At 53.9% G+C, this 17,925-nt stretch overlaps 7 protein-coding genes across 7 annotated transcripts; 1 reads left to right on the forward strand and 6 right to left on the reverse strand.

The window, feature by feature from the left end:
* Window positions 1-166: 166 nt before the first annotated feature.
* Window positions 167-3,517, reverse strand: SEPMUDRAFT_147368 (uncharacterized protein). Its single transcript, XM_016904252.1, has 2 exons — window positions 3,277-3,517; window positions 167-3,218 (listed from the first exon to the last, which is right to left on the reverse strand). Exons 1-2 carry the CDS (start codon window positions 3,402-3,404, stop codon window positions 227-229), a joined length of 3,120 nt encoding a protein of 1,039 aa, XP_016763617.1. The 5' UTR covers window positions 3,405-3,517; the 3' UTR covers window positions 167-226.
* A 110-nt stretch (window positions 3,518-3,627) lies between these two features.
* On the reverse strand, window positions 3,628-5,032 carry SEPMUDRAFT_123781 (uncharacterized protein). The gene is made up of 2 exons (XM_016901861.1): window positions 4,865-5,032; window positions 3,628-4,728 (listed from the first exon to the last, which is right to left on the reverse strand). The coding sequence occupies exon 2, from the start codon at window positions 4,573-4,575 to the stop codon at window positions 4,072-4,074; it is 504 nt and encodes a 167-aa protein (XP_016763618.1). The 5' UTR covers window positions 4,576-4,728; window positions 4,865-5,032; the 3' UTR covers window positions 3,628-4,071.
* Window positions 5,033-5,774: 742 nt separating this feature from the next.
* SEPMUDRAFT_131174 (uncharacterized protein) lies at window positions 5,775-9,206 on the reverse strand (the record flags this gene model as incomplete). The annotated part of the gene is made up of 1 exon (XM_016902403.1): window positions 5,775-9,206. The coding sequence occupies one exon, from the start codon at window positions 9,204-9,206 to the stop codon at window positions 5,775-5,777; it is 3,432 nt and encodes a 1,143-aa protein (XP_016763619.1).
* A 905-nt stretch (window positions 9,207-10,111) lies between these two features.
* Window positions 10,112-11,858, reverse strand: SEPMUDRAFT_147370 (UV excision repair protein Rad23). The gene is made up of 3 exons (XM_016904253.1): window positions 11,467-11,858; window positions 10,580-11,413; window positions 10,112-10,518 (listed from the first exon to the last, which is right to left on the reverse strand). Exons 1-3 carry the CDS (start codon window positions 11,683-11,685, stop codon window positions 10,393-10,395), a joined length of 1,179 nt encoding a protein of 392 aa, XP_016763620.1. The 5' UTR covers window positions 11,686-11,858; the 3' UTR covers window positions 10,112-10,392.
* A 137-nt stretch (window positions 11,859-11,995) lies between these two features.
* On the forward strand, window positions 11,996-13,398 carry SEPMUDRAFT_60404 (S-adenosyl-L-methionine-dependent methyltransferase; the record flags this gene model as incomplete). Its single annotated transcript, XM_016909525.1, has 4 exons — window positions 11,996-12,266; window positions 12,402-12,417; window positions 12,473-12,576; window positions 12,630-13,398. 4 exons carry the CDS (start codon window positions 11,996-11,998, stop codon window positions 13,361-13,363), a joined length of 1,125 nt encoding a protein of 374 aa, XP_016763621.1. The 3' UTR covers window positions 13,364-13,398.
* Window positions 13,399-13,509: 111 nt separating this feature from the next.
* On the reverse strand, window positions 13,510-15,820 carry SEPMUDRAFT_147371 (ATP synthase subunit beta). Its single transcript, XM_016904254.1, has 6 exons — window positions 15,756-15,820; window positions 15,535-15,689; window positions 15,378-15,463; window positions 14,959-15,318; window positions 14,707-14,908; window positions 13,510-14,475 (listed from the first exon to the last, which is right to left on the reverse strand). Exons 1-6 carry the CDS (start codon window positions 15,764-15,766, stop codon window positions 13,748-13,750), a joined length of 1,542 nt encoding a protein of 513 aa, XP_016763622.1. The 5' UTR covers window positions 15,767-15,820; the 3' UTR covers window positions 13,510-13,747.
* A 498-nt stretch (window positions 15,821-16,318) lies between these two features.
* SEPMUDRAFT_147372 (carbohydrate-binding module family 63 protein) lies at window positions 16,319-17,286 on the reverse strand. The gene is made up of 3 exons (XM_016904255.1): window positions 16,831-17,286; window positions 16,694-16,768; window positions 16,319-16,644 (listed from the first exon to the last, which is right to left on the reverse strand). Exons 1-3 carry the CDS (start codon window positions 17,191-17,193, stop codon window positions 16,435-16,437), a joined length of 648 nt encoding a protein of 215 aa, XP_016763623.1. The 5' UTR covers window positions 17,194-17,286; the 3' UTR covers window positions 16,319-16,434.
* Window positions 17,287-17,925: the final 639 nt, after the last annotated feature.

The following is a 17,925-nucleotide window of genomic DNA, read 5'->3' on the forward strand; positions in this document are numbered from 1 at the left end:
TTAAGTTTCCTCCAGCTTGGAGCCTCCCCTCCTTTGAGGACTCGCCAAGCATAACAACCACAGCGTAGCCACTATACCTATGTACACATGGGGTCCAACGAAGAGCGAGAAGATCATACATGTGGGGAGCACACGTGTTAGGAGCACAAGATTCGTGTATTAAGATGCTTTTATTACCTTGGAGTGCATATTCTGCTGTTCCAATATGGTGTACATACTACAATGCCTACTCAGGCCACCCGAACACTTCTCCGACACTCACTATACTCCATCTCACTCCAACCAGGGCAATGCATGCTCCAACAAATTCGATGAGTAGCAGCGTCATGACGGAAAGTAACATCCTCGGCATGAACACCCGATAGAGCATGAGGTGTCTTCTCAGCCAAGCCGCTTCAATGACAGTCGCCACGGCGATGGCGGCATAGAATAGGATGTGGGTCGCCATGCAACCAGCAACACGCCCAAGCACTCCAGTATGCCTGGGTGGAACTTTCCACATCACGATCGCAGGAACTGCAATAGCGCACAATATTTGTGGTCCAAATGTGTTCAAAATCACAAAAATGGGTGTCCATGGGTACACGATTGTCTTCAACGGTATGAAGGCCGTGTCCCACTGTATGGTGACCAGTGCTGCTTGATGTCCCGTCTTGAAGAAGTGGAAACTTCCTAGCAGTGCGAGGACAGTCGGCCCCAATGGCGAGCGGCGGAGGTTATTGGCGTCGATGATCTCAAGAACGTTCAAAATCTGAATCATGCAAAATGCCAGAGCACCTTGTCCCATGGGCTTCTGGAACAGCAAGAGCGTCAGTATCCACGCGCACGGAAGTAGGAAGTATCGAGTGCCGTGTGAGTTGGAGTAGCCATATATCATGAGCTTTGGTCTTCTGGCAGGCCCGCTGGCGCCAACAGTGGTCAAGACCGGGGACGTGGGGTCTGTCTCGCTCAGCGTCTCAGATTTTGCAACCACACGATCGGCTTCTTCATGCTTGACCATAAGCATAGGAGACGCAAAGATGTACGTCGCGTACCCGGCTGCAAACGTCAATGCCAGAACGCTTTGTGCCAGATACGTGCGGACTGTCTTCAAAATACTGCCGGAGTATTGGGGAAACCAGTCCCCATCATCTGCAGCATCTATGGCCCAGAAGGTGGCCACCATGACCAGGCCCAATCGCAGGGCAATCCCGATCCAGATCACTGCTGAGCCGTGATAGTTCGCACTACGCTTGTAAAAGTGCGTGATGGCGCTAGGCAGAAAGAGCGCCACTGCGAGAGGTATGGCAAGCTGCCACTTCGATGAGGTGGACGAAGTCGCTGACGCATAGTATGATGATCGACAGAAGGGCATCTGCTCCTCTCGACAGAGTCTTGACAAGGAAGTGAGACGTGTTGCAATCAGGAAGGACAGAGCATTCGTGGCACCTAGCCATCGATCATCGGGGTCACCCTGACCTAGTGAGCTCCCCAACATTGCAAGTGCGAAAGTAGTCAAGATGAACAACAGCTGCTCATCTTCCCAGATGGTGAAAGAGTTTGCAGCAAACCCACCACATAGTAAGATCGTCGTCAACATGCACAGCCAACCCCAGAAGGTGGTTGGTCTGGGCACGCTCAGTAGCTCTCGTGCCGGCCAGAACATTGCCATTGTCATAGTCACTCCACCCAGTGCTGCACCGAATGCAATTGACTGGACTTCGTGTTCCTTGGTCAGCTGTCCTGCCACTGCGCCGATCATTGCGCCAACAAGGGTGCCACCTAGGCCCCAGATGAATAAAGGCGGAGTGATGGCAGCACGATCTCCGCGTAGGATACCCTGAGCATATACCAGAACCATCAAGAACGTTCCAACAAGGGCAATGATGCCCATGGTCATGCTCACAAGATCGAATCGTGCCCACAGTGACTTACAGATACGCAGATTTTCGGTCTGGTAAGCAGAGAAAGCGGCCCAAGCATCTTTCTGCGAACTTGAAGCACCTCCGGAACGTGCTGTACTCCACGCCTGGTTAGCCACTTGCCACAGCTGTTCCGTGCTAGATGCGGTTGAATTGCCCAGTCCACGAGCTTTCGCATATTCAGCCTGGTATCGATGAATTTGGGCTGCAGTGAGGCGAGCCACTTGTGCAAGATTGTCGTAGTTCGGCTCCGTCAGCACGGGTGATTTGTGGAAGGCCTCCTCAATAGGCTGACCGAGATTGTTGAAGGGCACTGGTAGACCGAGAAGGAGCGACATGGTAGGGACCAAGTCTATCTGAGCTACAGGCCTTTGCTGTGCAGTCAGTGGCGGCGCCATCGAAGACCTGTCACTGCGGCCGAAGATGCCACGCTTTGAATACATCCATAATGCAGCCTGAACTTCATCATCAGACTCGCCTCCATGATCGCCTTTGACGTCCATCCCGTGGTCTCCCATAACCACTAGAAGCGTATCATCATCTAGGGTTGAGACAATGCGCCGAATCACGTCGTTCATTTGCTTCAGTTTCTCATTCATGGCGGGATGATCTGGTCCATATCGATGTCCTGCATGATCTACCCCGAGATAATGGCCAAAAATCACATCCCAACGGCCGTTCATCGAGGGCTCCAGGAGTGGAAAAAGGTGTTCTGTGACGCCATTGTCCACGGTATGAAGATCCCACACATTGAAAGAATCATAAGCCCTGGTCAGATTGGGCTCAAAATATCCAGGAAATAACGAGTGCCATGTATCATCTCCCAGATGGACCACCTTCTTCCCCGCCTTGTACAGCATTTCCACAATGTTGTCTTCATCAATAGCTGTCCCCGCAAAGTTCGAGCCCGCATCGATGAGCACAGGAAGCGTGCCGGTGGTCAACCCTTTCAGCCGCTGTAACGTGGTGGTTGGCGGGTCTGCAATGAATGGTCTGAGGAAGGCGTTCTGTGGCTCGTTGACTGATGTCTCGTACAGAACTGGCAAGGCATCGTGGAAGTGTTGGGGGTGATCGTTCCCGGGCGTGGGATGGAATGGCACCGTAAAGTCGTAGCGCAGGGCATCCACAATGATGACCACGGCCTTGTTAAAGGACTTGGGATGCCAACAGCCCTGTCCATACGATCCAGCGACAAAGTCCTTGGGATGTTCGGAGAGGGCGATCGGAGGGACTGCGCAATCGGATCGGTGCTGGAGGACGAGTCGCGAGAGAAGGAAACCATTCAAGAAGAGGTAGATGCCGAGGGCGTGGAAGATTCTGGCGCGCTGCTGTCAGAGTCGCACATGGTCAACCGGCTTCGGGGGCACCAGCGTACAGTATGAGGAGGAAGAAGGCGACGACCAGGCCATGTTGCGCTCGGAACTCGAGGTTTCGCTTCTTGTTCTGCGCCTTGATGTCCCGCGTCGCCGCCTGCTTCGACATGGCCGCGGGGGCATTCGCCATGACGAGTCGGTCTGTGGAACAAAGGAGGGTATCAGACCGGCATGAAGAAGAGAAAGAGGGAATGAGAAATAGAAGTAGGATGGTTGAACAGAGAAGAGAAGAGAGTGTAGTAAGGTAGTAAGGTAAGGGAAGTAAGTGAAGTAGATGGAGGTGAGCAGGCAAAGGTACATGTACCTCCTACGAGCAATTCAGACGCGGGCAGAAAGTAGAACGGAGATCTTTCGGCGTTGATAACGGATCGATTCTCTGCGAAGCTCAGGTACAGACGATACAGTCGGGTAGGCCTCATCAGCTATCAGTACATGCGCTACCTATATAGTATACAATGCGAACGGCGAGCCCACATTCGCAACCTCGGTGCGTCGACGTATTGTCGTCTGTTACAATGGATACAAGGAAAGAAAAAACAAGTGCCAGCAGAAACACATTATCTATGCCCGTCGAGGTCTGCCTTCTGGCACTACCCAGCACTGCTTGAGGCATCGTCGATTGCCCAGGCGTTCGATCCAGGAGAGGCACACACAGTTCCTGAGAAAGGACAAAACAAATACACAGTCGCAGACCCATGCTCATGCAAGTCGTGGAGCTCTTCTGTTGGAGCACGAGCCGGAAAGAGGTTGGTCGTATCGTCGTAAATCAACTTCACACTCCTCCTACGCATCTCTCCCTACAGCTTCTCATACTTGTCATAGCTGGGTGCATTCCTTGCTTTCTCTACCAGCCCTCCAATGCGGTCTAAATCCAAAGACTCGAACCGCTTATCGTCATCTGTCTGATGCGTAGGCAGTTCTTCGACAGGCTCGAGTCCCACGCCGCCGTCTCCCACACGAACGACGACGACCTTTCCAGAAGTCCGCTTCCCGGAGTCGTCGTACTCTTCGGGAAATGTGATATGTATCGCCGGCAGGGGGCTGGGGGGAGGACTGCTGGACTTCTCCGCCGTATTCTGCTTCTCCTGGTATGCATAGACCGAATCCTGTGGTCGGTCCATGACTCGGCGATGTGACGAAGTCGTCGATATCGAGGACATTCGCTTCTCCTCATCATTGTATGGAGGAAGATCGTGGTTTTGTTTACGCGCTCTTCGGCGGTAGCGCAGGTATAAAAGTCCCGCGGCGAGAACAAGAGCGACAATCAGGAGTACCAACAGAGCCACCACCAGCTTGATCATTGTGCGACCAGATGTTGCACCTTCGGCTCGCCGACTGAGAGAGTTGATCATTGTGGTAGAGGCTGGCTGTTCCCGAATGGCATTCGACCGTTCCTGCCTTGGACGAAGGAGAAGAAGAGGAACAGGAAGAGGATGCTGGCGAAATGAAGTGGTCTGCACAACGCCGGCGCGTCAGCCATATGGCCCAAGATGGAGCGCTGTCTCGTGCCATGGACGGGGAGGGGCAGTTGTCGCTGCTGTTCTCGCTGATACGAGGGCCCGGGGTCAACCAGCGCAGTAGTGCACATACCTGCTATTATTGAATGTCGCAGCTTCGGCGCAAGTCAAATGAATGTGATGCGGGGCACTGAAAGAGTGAAGTGCCGGATGCTGGTTCAAAGGAATGGACGCCCACGGTAGAGCTCAACGTCGTCGCCGTCGTCGGGATGTGTGTGAGACGGGAGAGGGCGAGAGAGAGCGAGAGAGCGACGGGAAGAGGAGTTGGAGTCGGCCAGATTCTCACTTGTTTCTCGCGGCATGCGATCTACGAAGCGAAATGAGATCCTACCGAAAGCGGCTTAGCATGATATCATGATGGATTCAGCCGCGGTCAGGACCACCAATCACGATGCATCTGTAGCCGATAGACGCGCAGCTTTTTCTGATCTCAAACAATTCCCTTAACGTTCCCATACAGTAGACAGTCACTATAGTCTATCCCGCGTGAGTCTGGGGAAGTACTGTAAGGTCGATGTGCCTTATACATATACATGCGATAACTAATCACACATCTGGTGCGTCAATCTCTTCTACCCCTCGTGCTGCGAGTGATGTGGTGTCATCACTCTGACTCGAGCGGATGACCTGGGCTATTTCCAGTGGTATTGTATGTAGTGTTATTAGTGTGCTGCATGTATAGTAGTAGCTGAGGTAGTACACTGTACCTGTGCGGTACCACCAACGGAAGCAAGGCGGGAGGGCGCATAGCGAACCGAGCCATATCAAGAATTCGACTGGACCGAGCCAACCAAATCTACGAAAGGACCGAGGGCAATTTATTCTATAGTACAACGACATTGAAGACACGTGCGCATTGTACAGCTACATGTACACGGAGTACACCTTCCGCCATAGACATGAGGTCGCATCGACTCTGCCCTCCCCCAGCGGTCTGTCGACCTACACGCAGCATGTGAGATCACCGACAAGGACCATCATCTCTACTTTTTGCCTGAAGGATTGTAGTGCTGCCACTTGGTGTCGCGAGGAGCATCGCTGTGCGTTCTCCTTCTACCTCCGCTGCCGCTGCCGCTGCTGCTGCCGCTGCCGCTGCCGCCTCCCTCCAAATTTCTTTGTTGCTGTGCAAAGGCTGGCGGATGATTGCCGCCAGGGGGCCCCGTGCCGTATGGATAGCGCGCATCTGGTCTCGCAGGTGCGATCGCTGGCCCGCCGTACTGTGAGCTCAGCGACGACGTTCGTGATAGCCCGGGATGGGGACCACCCATATGAGAAGCCGAGGACCCCGCTGCGCCCGACGCCCAGCCCTCTGATGGAGGAGGGCCCATGGAAGATGATCCGTGAGGAGGAGGATGAGGAGGAGGCGGAAGACGTCCGTAACTAGACCCGAATGGTGGTGGTGGCCACGACGGAGGTGCTCCTGGGCCCGGTAGACTGTTTCGATGTGGATAGTACGAATCAGGGTGGTAGTAGTGTGGTGGATGGTGACCATGCGATGGTCCATGGGGGCCATGTGATGGTGGAAACGGAGCTGGCGCTGCTGGAGGCTTATTGTAGGACGGTAGCGCTGGATATGGCAAGTCCGGACCGTGATGCACCGATTGGGGTGTACCTGTGGGCACGCGCGATGTGAAGCCGCCCGACTTGCTCGTGTCCGCTGTGTTGAGACGAAAGCGAAACATCTGACTTCCTCCTTCAGACACCTGGGCTACGCTAGGACTGGGCCGCTTTTGTGACCCTTTCCTAAGCTCTTTCAGCGCCTTTCTGGAGAAGCCGTTACGCTGGGCTTTGCTAGGCTTCAAGTAATGCTTGCCCTCTTTGCCTCGGCCATGAGAGCCACGATCACCGTCTTGGCTACCACTGACGTCTGTAGTTGGTGACCGATCGGGAGACGATCCTCGTGAACGGGCTTTGTGGGTTTGCATATCTTCATTCGCTTCCTGAGTCGGCCTGGTGTGATCTGCCTCGTCATCCCTCGCCTGCGCTTCTGTTGCACCTTCGCTGCTAGCCTGCTCGAGAAGGTCATCTCGAAAAACTGTCTCGACTGGCCGAGTATGGGAGCGATGCCTGCTCTCGTCTCCCTCGTCGACTCCAATTTGACGCTCAGCTTGCGGGATTAGTTTATGTTCAGGAGTCTCGCGATTTGCGTCGTCTAGTTCCAATAAAGCCCTGTTGGTAGGCGCTGCGAGAGCTGCGGGTTCTTCCTGTGGACGAAGAATGCGAGGCTGGAATCTTGACAAGCTCTCTCCTGGGTCGCTAGAGCGCACACGAGAGTCGCCGGTCCACGGACGTCGATGTAATCCCCGAGCGGCATCGTCTCTGCTCCAAGCATCTGATAGCGTGGCCTCCACGCTCCCAGAATCAGCTTGTACCGACTCTTCGGAGTCGTTTCGCTGACATAAAATCAAGCCCTGTGATGGCTGTCTGTGATGTTGGAAGGTATCATGAGACAACTGTCTGCGATGTTGCTGCTGGGGTGGCTCATGTTTACCAGGCAGGTTCAGACTCGGTGATCCAAAGTACGATCTCAGGAAAGGAAAATCGCTGAGCCTCTTCGTGCTCGTAGGTGGTGACGATGCGAGTGAAGTATCCCATGTAGGTCTCTCAGAGTGGCTGCGCTGTGTCGAGTTCTGAGGTTGGTGCGGTACGAACTGCTCTGTGCCAGGCGAAAATCGCAGAGGCGATTGATAACACTTGTCCAATCCACCCGGAGTACGCTCAGAGGTCGGAAGTTGTACCTCTCGCTGCTCCGGGACAAATGCCTCATCCAGCCGACGTGGTGTCGCAGGAGATAGTACAGCGGCTCTCACTGAAGGCCTTGACGCAAGATCGCCCAACACCTGTAATCCAACAGCTTCCTCGTTTGGAATTATGGGTAAGTTCGCCAACCTGTCAACTTCTGCAGCGGCGTGCATAAGCATGTCAATATTGCATATGCTCTCGCGCTGTGCTACGGCGGCAGCTCGAGCAGTGGTATCCATTACTGTGAAGCTCTCCATGTTCTGCACACTCTCCTTTGTGCTTGCGTCCTGAAGCATTTCATGCATTTCGAAGCGCCGTTGCATGTCGAAGATCGCTCGTTCTGTCTCCAGTCCCACTCTGCTTCGGGACTCGTGTCTGGGGTCAAGTGGTGCTCCTCTGGTAAATCGATAATCTGTATGCTTGGGTCGATGCAGAACATCGCCGTCTTCGTCATCCGTAACGTCCTGCTTCCTGGTCTGCTCAATCTGCATTCCCCGTGCAATCCTTAGAAACTCATGCTCCAGCTCGTCGAGACGTGTCTGACGGGTGATATTGACCTCATTAGTGCAAACGTTGGTGCGCACAGCCTTCTCGCCCAGGAATCTGTCCCTCAGCTGTTCCCGATTGTGTTTAACCTGCAGTTCCAGTTGCCGCTTCCGGTTCGCAAGCGCTGCGTCCAAGAGTTGGTGGACTCCGCCTTCACTCTCATACTCCAGCGCTTGCTGATGTCGTACCGGGTTCGCCTCAAGTTCTTCTACGGTTTTGAAGGCGATTTCTGCTAACAGAGGCTTCAGCGCACGCGCGATGCATCGATATGCAGACTTCAGCTGCAACTGCCTTCGCATAGTGGCCTCAATTTTGACATTATGGTGATCCGCTCGACGACGTCCAGTCAAGCGTTTACGAGGACCTGCGGTGACTTGATCTTCGTCGTCTTCGGGGTCTGCAACATCGTCAATGTCCTCCGCCGCAACTGGCACATCATCGTCATCAATGTCGTCAAGATCCTCCTCGTCACCCGGGCCATCGATATCGGCCATGGCAATGTCCATGTGCTTTACCGAATAGTGGGGAGTGATGTTCGTCTCATCGGAAACAGGCGAGACAGGTTCAGATGCCATGGGAGTAGCTGTAGGCGTGACCTCGTTTGATTGAATAGCGACTGCGTAATGCTCAGGGTCTCGACTGCTGGAGCTTCCTGCGGATACCCGATCGGACAGATGATCTCCTGGCACGACGACCGCGTTAAATGTATCGAGATTCTCCTCTGTAGTACGGACGCGGGTTGCAGGATGTGTATCTGTGTCGATACTTTCGGATATGTGCGGCGTACTGTATGTTCGTTTCCGCTTTCTCGAAGGCGATTGCGAGCCTTGGAGGCCGAATTGTGGTATGGAGATATGACCAAATGGCGGATCCAGTTGAGAGGTGCTGTGATGGGACTCTCCAGAGATGCGCCTTCCTTTGGGCGGAGAAAAGTTATGGGCCGGATTGTGCATGAAGTCATCCATAGATCCTCGGCGGCTATCGTTATCATCGACTGAGCCGTTGATAGAAGAGCTTCCGCCGGGGCGTACATTCCGCGCAGCAGCATGTCTTGTTGTCATGTGCAGAGGCTCCGAAGGATCGAAGCGACCTTTGCCGGCCGGCTTACGGTTTAGTGTATCTTGCATTCTCGGACTCCTTTAGAAGCCTGTGTTTGCAGTCAGCGATATATCAACAGTGATCCTGCTTTGTGGATCGCGCGGGTGATCCAAAAGCTTTTGCTGGCACGAGCGGAAAGTTATGGGAAAATGCTTCTATGCACCGCCATCTTGAATTGATCACAACTCGACCGGCGTCGAGGCCATCGCATCGAGTGAATCTCTCCAGTCTCACGGCGGTGCGAGGCGAAAAGCATCAGGTGGCTATTCTTGCTCGCCTCGCGAGGCAACGCCGATGCCGACGCCGATATGCGCCATGCAATTTGACCACGATCGAGCAGGCGCAGGGAGAAGCGGATGAACGGGGCAGTGAGGGTGAAGAGAGTTGACGACGTACCTCGAGCAATATGACTCCGGATCGTTGCGCAATGCAATGGCGCCGGTGTGGTTGTCGGTGTTGGCAAAGATTTGTTTTCGTTGATGGCAGTTGGCTACTTTTAGAGCACCAACGAGTCAGTGTTGATCGGGGCGCTGCGAACGATCAAAGGCTGTTCTCAATATTCAACAAAGCCATCGTTTGGTGACGGCAAGGGAGGACGCGAGAGCGCGGACTGGAGGAGTAAAGGTATTGATGTTGTGTGAGAGGATGGAAGCGTGCAGCAGTAGGTTGTGGGTAGGACTATCGCTCAACCAATCAGCACGCTGCCAGACTGTTCCATAGTCGACATCACGCGAACGTTTCACGCCTCCTGTCATGAACGTGCTCCTCTCCCACGACGACTTCTTCATCCCTGGACATGGTCAATGAGAGGTTTCAATACACGCAGGCACTCCGTTGAGTATCATTTGGACAGGATGAATGGCGATTGATCTGTCTATTGCACTATGTTGGCGCCATCTGTTGGAGACTGGCTTGGAGACTGGCTCCGAGAACATTCAGGCAAAAATGGCTCATTCCCATGTGGTCTACGCTGCAGATTATTGTAATGAGGGTTTTTTCTCACTCGAAGCAAGCTATTTACAGCGGTGGCAACTACAAGTCCCATGCCGAAGGCCAGCTACGAGTTCACGCAACCCGGCTGAGGCGTGCGTAATATGCATTCGCTGTCATTGTCATTCGTGACCCGTGCTCGCGCTCATAATGCGAGTTGTGGAGTTCGATAGTACATTCAATCGTTACCCTTGGAATAGTGGTCCATGTCAAAGATCTCCCATCTCAGACCCCAGGCTCATCGGGCTCATCGGGCTGATCGAACAAGAAATTGGCAGCTAGTTCCTCGTTCTTGTCGCATGCGAAGTAGGCTTGCACGACCAAGTCTCGATCGAACCCAAGACGGCACAGCTAGAAGAAATTCATTTGTCAGGAATGGTTCCTCACTGGGAGCTTTTTCGCAATGACTTACACGTTCAATGGCATCGCGCTCTTCCGCGGTAACACTGATTTCCTGTGCGCCAGGCGGAATCGCCACATCGTCTCCCGCATCCTCAGCAAGAAGCTGCATGAATTGCTCGGGGTGCTGCGTAATGATCTGCGCAAGCTGTGGATTGCCGGCTGCCACCGACTGGAGGATCGGCTCGAGCATCTGGGGCTGTTGCTGGACGACAGTTCGCAACTGCTGGAACTGTGGATTATTGCGCAGGAAGTCGAGTTGCGATGACTCTGTTTGACCACCTTGCGCCCCACCTCGGCCACCACCAAGAGCACCGAGATCACCAGCACCTCTGCCACCAGCACCTCCTCTGCCTCCGCCACCAGCTTGTGCGGCGGCCTCGAACAGATTGACCGGCTCATCAGAAGCCTGCTGCTGGGTAGTCTCAGCTCCAGCCGTGTCCGCTGGCTGCTGTCCTTGTGTCGGAGCCGGCTGAGGTGATGCTGCGGCTGCACGCTGCTCTTGTCGCGCGCTCTCAGGTATACCGTTCAGGAGATATTCAACAGCGCGATCGGGATTGAAGAATGCCGCACGCATCGCGGCGTCGATCTGATCACGGGCGAAGCCCATGGCTTCCATTCCTGCGATGGCAGCTGCTCGCTGCTCGCCCATGGCGAGTGCAGATGGGTCATTGAACGAACGCTCCTCATTCGAGGCCGAGGCTGAAGCTGGTGCGGGAGATGGAGTCGCAGGCGGTTGAGAAGTGGAGGAAGTCGTGTGTGCGGGTGCTGCTGGTGGAGCGGGGGTACTCGTTGCTGCCTTCGCTGGAGTCGCAGGTTCTGCTGGTTTCGTGGCTGCGGCTTTTGGCTACATCTGTTAGCTTCGAGGCTTCGAATGTGTCGCGCAGGAGAAAGACATACCTTGGAAGTCATGCAGACTATGAAGCCCTTCTCCTCGATTTTGTAGGACTCAATGGTGTTGTCATCCTGTAGAATCTTGCCCGAGTAGATGAGCTTCTGCGTTGATGGGTCCCATCCCTTCTCAGCGCTGATCTTCCCCTTCACTGCACCGATCGTCTCGCTCGGCTCCGCCTCGATAGTGAACTTCTGCTGCTTCAAGTCCTTGAAGGTGAGCTTCATGGTGGCCGGGTTGCTCGCGCTAGTGGCGCAGCAGAGTGGACGGGTGCGGTACGTCGCCGTGTGAACAGATGCGGTGGTCTGAAGAGTAGATGAATGCGGTGAGTTGCAGTATTGGGTGATACGGGTGGCAATGGTGGTCCTGGTGTGTTATGCCGGGATGGTGTTGTGTTGACTGCAGATGGTTGTTGAAGACGAAGGAAAGAGGGTACAACAGCCAAGGGCAGGCACCTGCAGGCAACGCAGCGTCGCAGCCCACTTCACCTCATTTTCCAGGGTCCGACCAATTCACTCCTCCCCTTGTCCCGCGACCATGCCGCGGATCCGACCGCGAGACATCTGGCACGCGCGAGCGGTTAGCAAAGCTTTGTCGCTGCTTCTGCCTGTCTGTAGAGATTTCAGCTCAGCACGCAACGAGCTGAGATGGCTCAGGCAGCACGCCACGGCCGTCTCACAGCAGACCGGATACTACCATCCAGGCGCTCTTCTGACAAGTCTAGTCATCCGCCGAGCACGCGGCGAACCACTGCAGTATATTCTCGGATCTGAGTACTTTGGCCCACTGGATATCAGATGCCGGGAAGGTAAGTGAAGCCTCGTGGCCCATCCATCCATCCCACACGATCGTGGCGGCATGGAGTCCAGGCCGCAAGCAAGGCATACGCATGATGACACTTCACATGTGGCGACGGCACGTGTACTAATCGATGGGTATATAGGGGTTCTGATTCCAAGGTAGGACTAGTATTGGGTGCCTATATGGTTGCACAGATACTGACATTGTCTTTAGACCCGAGACCGCAGCTTCAACTTCCTACCTCGCCCATATCCTGGCTGGACCAAAGTCAAGAAGCTTGCATGAGACACCACTGCGAGTGCTCGATCTGTGCACCGGTACAGCAACCATCCTTCGCTCATTTCGGCTGGAAACTAATAACACAATGCAGGCACTGGATGTATACCTTTGCTACTCCACCACGAGTATTACGCTCGCAACGATGGCCATCTCGAGCTCATGGGAGTGGACATATCCAGCGATGCTATGAGTCTAGCTAGAGAGAATCTCGTGCACCAAATTGCGCGACAAGGCAAACAGTACGCCAGCAGCAAGGCGCGAACAAAGTCGTTACAAAGCATAGGATATGTCCAAGCCGATGTGCTCAAGGAGGAATTTGAAAACCCGGAGGAAGACGACAGGGGACCTCTGCCCCTCATGCGGGCGCTCGCGCGTATCAATGGCGAAGCAACACCGGCCTTTGATATCCTCGTCTCGAATCCACCCTATATTTCCCCGCGACAGTTTGTGAGCACTACAGCACGATCTGTCAGAGAGTATGAGCCAATGCAGGCTCTAGTGCCGCGGGCAAGCGAGCACGACTTGCTCTCTGATACGGATGTTGGTGACTTGTTCTACCCCCGGCTGCTCGATGTAGCGGACCGCGTGCAGGCCAAAGTGATCTTGCTCGAAATTGGAGATATGGAGCAAGCCGTCAGAGTGGCCACCAAGACATTAGAACGAGGTGGATGGAGTCGAGTCGAAATCTGGCGAGATGCGCCAGCAGCGTCCTCAGTGGGAGAAACTTTGACAATCCACGAGCATGCAGTACTTTTGCGGGGTGAGGGCTATCCACGATCCATTTTTGCATATCGTGAAGGCGCCGAGACGCTGCTTGACCTGTAGAGTGGAAACTTCGGTTCGGTAGTGCTTCACAATTTGGGAACAGTCTCCTCCCTTGCATGGCCATCTAATCAATCTGATCCGGGGCGATGCCGTCCACTCACATAATCGTGGGCTTGCAACGATGATGAATAACATACTAAGGTACTGTAGCTTTTGCCTCGTGGTCTTTGACGCGTGGCTGTCGTCGGCGTAATCAAATGTTCACACGTTCCTCTATGTATCCACGTTCCAGGAGTGAGTTCAGGTGGATTCAATGTGGATGTGCTGGATGCAAGTGACAAAAGGAAACGCTTTCGAAGATCTACGACTACAGACGTTGCTCTCCCTGCGCTTGTAACTGTACAAGGGGGCGCTAGAAAACTTCATCATCCATCTATGCCAGGCCTATGATTTCTCGAGGTCTGCCAAGATCTTCTTGCCCTTCTCCTGTGCGTCTGCGAAGCCACCAACCATGTAAAAGGCACCTTCTGGAAGGTCATCACCCTCACCTTCCATGATCTTCTTGAAAGAGCTGATGGTCTCCTTGAGGTCGACAAGCTTGCCCTCAATACCCGTGAAAACTTGAGCGACAGTGAAAGGCTGGCTCAGGAAACGCTGGATCTTACGAGCACGCTCGACGGTAAGCTTGTCCTGTTCCGAAAGTTCGTCCATACCGAGAATGGCAATGATATCCTGGAGGGACTTGTACTCCTGGAGCATTTGCTGCACCTTCAGAGCAGTGTCGTAGTGGTCCTGTCCGATGATACGTGGGTCAAGCATGCGAGAAGCGGAATCAAGAGGGTCCACGGCTGGGTAGATACCCAACTCGGAGATACCTCGGGAAAGCACAGTGGTGGCGTCCAAGTGGGCGAAGGTGGTAGCAGGCGCAGGATCGGTCAAATCATCAGCGGGCACGTACACGGCCTGCACAGATGTGATGGAGCCCTTCTTGGTGGTTGTGATACGCTCTTGCATACCACCCATGTCAATGGCCAGAGTAGGCTGGTATCCGACCGCAGACGGAATACGACCGAGAAGAGCAGACACCTCAGCACCAGCTTGGGTGAAACGGAAGATGTTGTCGATAAAGAGGAGCACATCCTGGCCCTCCTCGTCACGGAAATATTCTAAAAGATTGTGGTGTTAGAACATAGCTGGACCTGTAGAGTAGTGATGCGAATGACTGGTGAAAACGGATCTAAGGGTGAGGATAGGAAAAAGGTGCAGAGGACGAGAGGGGAAGGGTGCGAGAGAGGCCAACTGGGGCATCGAGAGAGCCAGCAAGATACGTACCAGCAACTATTGTTCTATGTCAGCATTGAACGACCACGTCATTGAAGTTCCGGACGCGAGTTAAGACTTACCAGTCAAACCAGTGAGTGCGACACGGGCACGGGCTCCGGGAGGCTCGTTCATCTGCCCGAACACAAGGGCGACCTTGGACTCGCCTTCGAGCTGAATAACGCCAGTTTCCTGCATTTCGTGGTACAGATCGTTGCCCTCACGGGTACGCTCGCCGACACCAGTGAAGACCGAGTAACCACCGTGAGCCTTGGCGATGTTGTTCTACATCTCAATCAGTATTTGAACTTGCCCTGGCAGGGGATCGAACCTACAATGAGCTCCTGGATGAACACAGTCTTGCCGACACCGGCACCTCCGAAAAGACCAATCTTACCGCCACGAGCGTATGGGGCAAGCAGATCTACAACCTTGATACCGGTGGCCAAGACCTCCGCAGAGGTGGACTGATCGACGAAAGCCGGAGGCTCTGCGTGGATTGGGAGCTTCTTCTCGTGCTTGATCGGGCCACGCTCGTCAATGGGATCACCAGTGACGTTCATGATACGACCCAAAGTACCCGGCCCGACTGGGATCAGGATTGGGCTACCAGAGTCGGTGGCAGTCTGTCCACGGACAAGACCCTCAGTTCCGTCCATGGCAATGCATCGCACAACGTTCTCGCCCAAATGTTGCTGTCGCCGCGTTAGCGCCGCGTCGTGGCGGATGTGCCATTTCTCCCTCTTTCACGTACCGAGACCTCCAAAACTAGCTTTTGTCCACCGTTTGTCGTCTCGAGAGCGTTGAGAATCGGGGGAAGCTGATCGGTAGGGAATTTGACTGCAATCGAGAGTGAGCGGAAGTCCGAATTCGGCAAAGCTTTTCCAAGGCCGGTGGCGGCGCGCGCATACCATCGACGACGGCACCGATGACCTGGTGGACCTTGCCATCGCGGGCAGAATCGCTCGAGGCGAATCGCTGTGAGATGGCAGGAATGTAGCTCTGTGGCTTGACCTGGCGAAGCGCCGGTCGGAAGGTCGAGGTGCGCAGGGCTCGTGCGACGCCGCTGAGGTAGATGTGTTAGCGACAGGCTCCAATGGCTCGCGCGGCGGACGGAGCGGATGACACTTACTTCTTCAGCATCTTTGCGGTGATGGAGAGATGGATGGAGTGGAGTTGCTTGAAGCTGCGAAGCAGGAGGTGGTGGTGTCTGGGTAACTCAAGTGCAAGAGCTTTCCCGCCTAGTCTCCTACGGAAGATTCCGGCTCGCTCTTCTTGAAGTCAGTCGGGGCCAAGGAAATGGTCTTTGCCGACCTCTTGACCCCTCTGCGATATACCTACATGTAGTATTGACAACAGTGCTTCGAGTAGGCTCGATCTGCTGAATGAATTGCATCAGAGACGGAGAATTAGCATCACAATCCTACCTTAGCAATGATACCACTCTAGCTCGAACACTGCAGTTGTCGTCGATAAAACCGCCAAAAAGCACCTCATATCATTGGAACCATGGAGACCACATATATGCCTGACTGGTTTGTCCACGACACCACGGCCGAGAGCTCTTACACTCATTGATGTTGGTATCTGATGGCAGCCTCTGACTTCTTGGGACTGGAGTGAGACACATGGCATTTCAACACGCAGAACAGAAACACTGACCACCTTCACTATCGGGAATGGAGCACAATACTCGGAGAATCCAAATCGACTACATCGAGTCTATACAATTGCGCCTACACAGCGTCTCTCCAGGTCGAAAACTTTGAGGAGGAAGAGACTGTCAGCCCCAGGGCATGCTCCACCAGCACTTAAAAGTTGGCCGGTCCTTTGACCAGATTTCCTCCAGTCACACTGACTCCCTTCACGACCACACGATCACCATCAACACTCTCCGCTCTAATGGCGACCGTGTCCGTACCAGTGCCGGATGATAGCTCGAAGTAATTGTAGGGCTGGCGGGTGAGTCCGCTCTTCCACGAGCTTCCTCCATCTGTACTGTATTCCATGCTTGCAACGCGCTGCGACCTGGTTAGCTAGACTATGACTCCGCACAGCTACTGAACTTACCTTGTTGGCATTTACGATCTGCGCAGAGAACCAGTATCGTGATACTCCCTCCTTCATGTGTACCTGCAGTGGGGTCTACTAAGAAGTCAGCACATGCGTTCAATGAAGCCACAGCTTATACTGCTCATCATTCTTACAGTAATGGGACAATCCACATATTCCCAGGTCACATCGATGATACCCTTGCTTACATCGGCCAGTTCAGCAAAGGCGTCCTGGAACAGATCGAGATGGTTCAATTCGCATTCAGGGCACTGATCGACTACCATGACAGTAATCTTCTTGCCATTTGGTCCCGTCACCTCGATGCAACCGCCACATGTCTCACTGCCGTCCCAGTTGCGGCTCGACATCGCGGTGCCATAGATTCCTGATGGAATGGTATATGTGCTGAAAGAACACATGCCGCCCTGCGTGTTGCCTCCATAGAAAGTGGCCTGTCCAGAGTTTGATGCAACAACCGTACCAGCGGCTGCTAGCATAGCAAGAATTGAAAACATAATGTCAATGGAGTGTCTAAGGTGTCTGCGAAGGAGCGAATAGAACAACAACGATGCTGGAAAAGAAGAAGAAGACGAGACCCCCTTTTTAACCTTGGAACCTTGGAACAGTGTGGCCGCTACATTATCCCAAACGAGAACACCCTCATCGTGTTGTACTGTTGTACAGCGTCTTCGCACCTCGGGAGGTTACGGTTAGTCGAGCTGAAGTCGTTGGTTTGTTGCAAGCTCTGGAGTGTCAAGGAGACCACCGGGGCAATTCAGGCACCTATGCAATACGGGTCGTTTCGCCCGTGGGTCTGTTGCGCCGCAGCTAGGGTGTGTGCCGTCTAGATGCTGTAGCAGCGACCATTTTTACGCCATCGTCGTTGGCGATGTTTCATTTTCACACTTGGAGCCGAGATCTCGCGTGGATAAGATTGTCGTCGGCTTCGCGCGGCCAACGTTGGTTCATGTCAGCAGACTGCCACTCGACATCCAGATGTGGCAGGTGATAGCTCCGAGAACTCCTTCGTGGTTCCGAGTAATGCGAGGGGGGTCGTTGAGCAGGCAGTAATAGTATGCTGGTTCGGCGTATATGTAGTTCTGGTTTTGATCGTATCAGATTAACATTCTCGTGTAGCCAGCCCTACTTTAGCGAATTGCTCCGTGTATGTGAGCATCAGGTAGTCAATGTGTCCGGGTATACAGATACAGATATTCCATACTAATGACGGCGCGCGAGAGGGTTGT

Source organism: Sphaerulina musiva (genome assembly GCF_000320565.1).
Source record: "Sphaerulina musiva SO2202 unplaced genomic scaffold SEPMUscaffold_2, whole genome shotgun sequence".
Lineage (NCBI taxonomy): Eukaryota > Fungi > Ascomycota > Dothideomycetes > Mycosphaerellales > Mycosphaerellaceae > Sphaerulina > Sphaerulina musiva.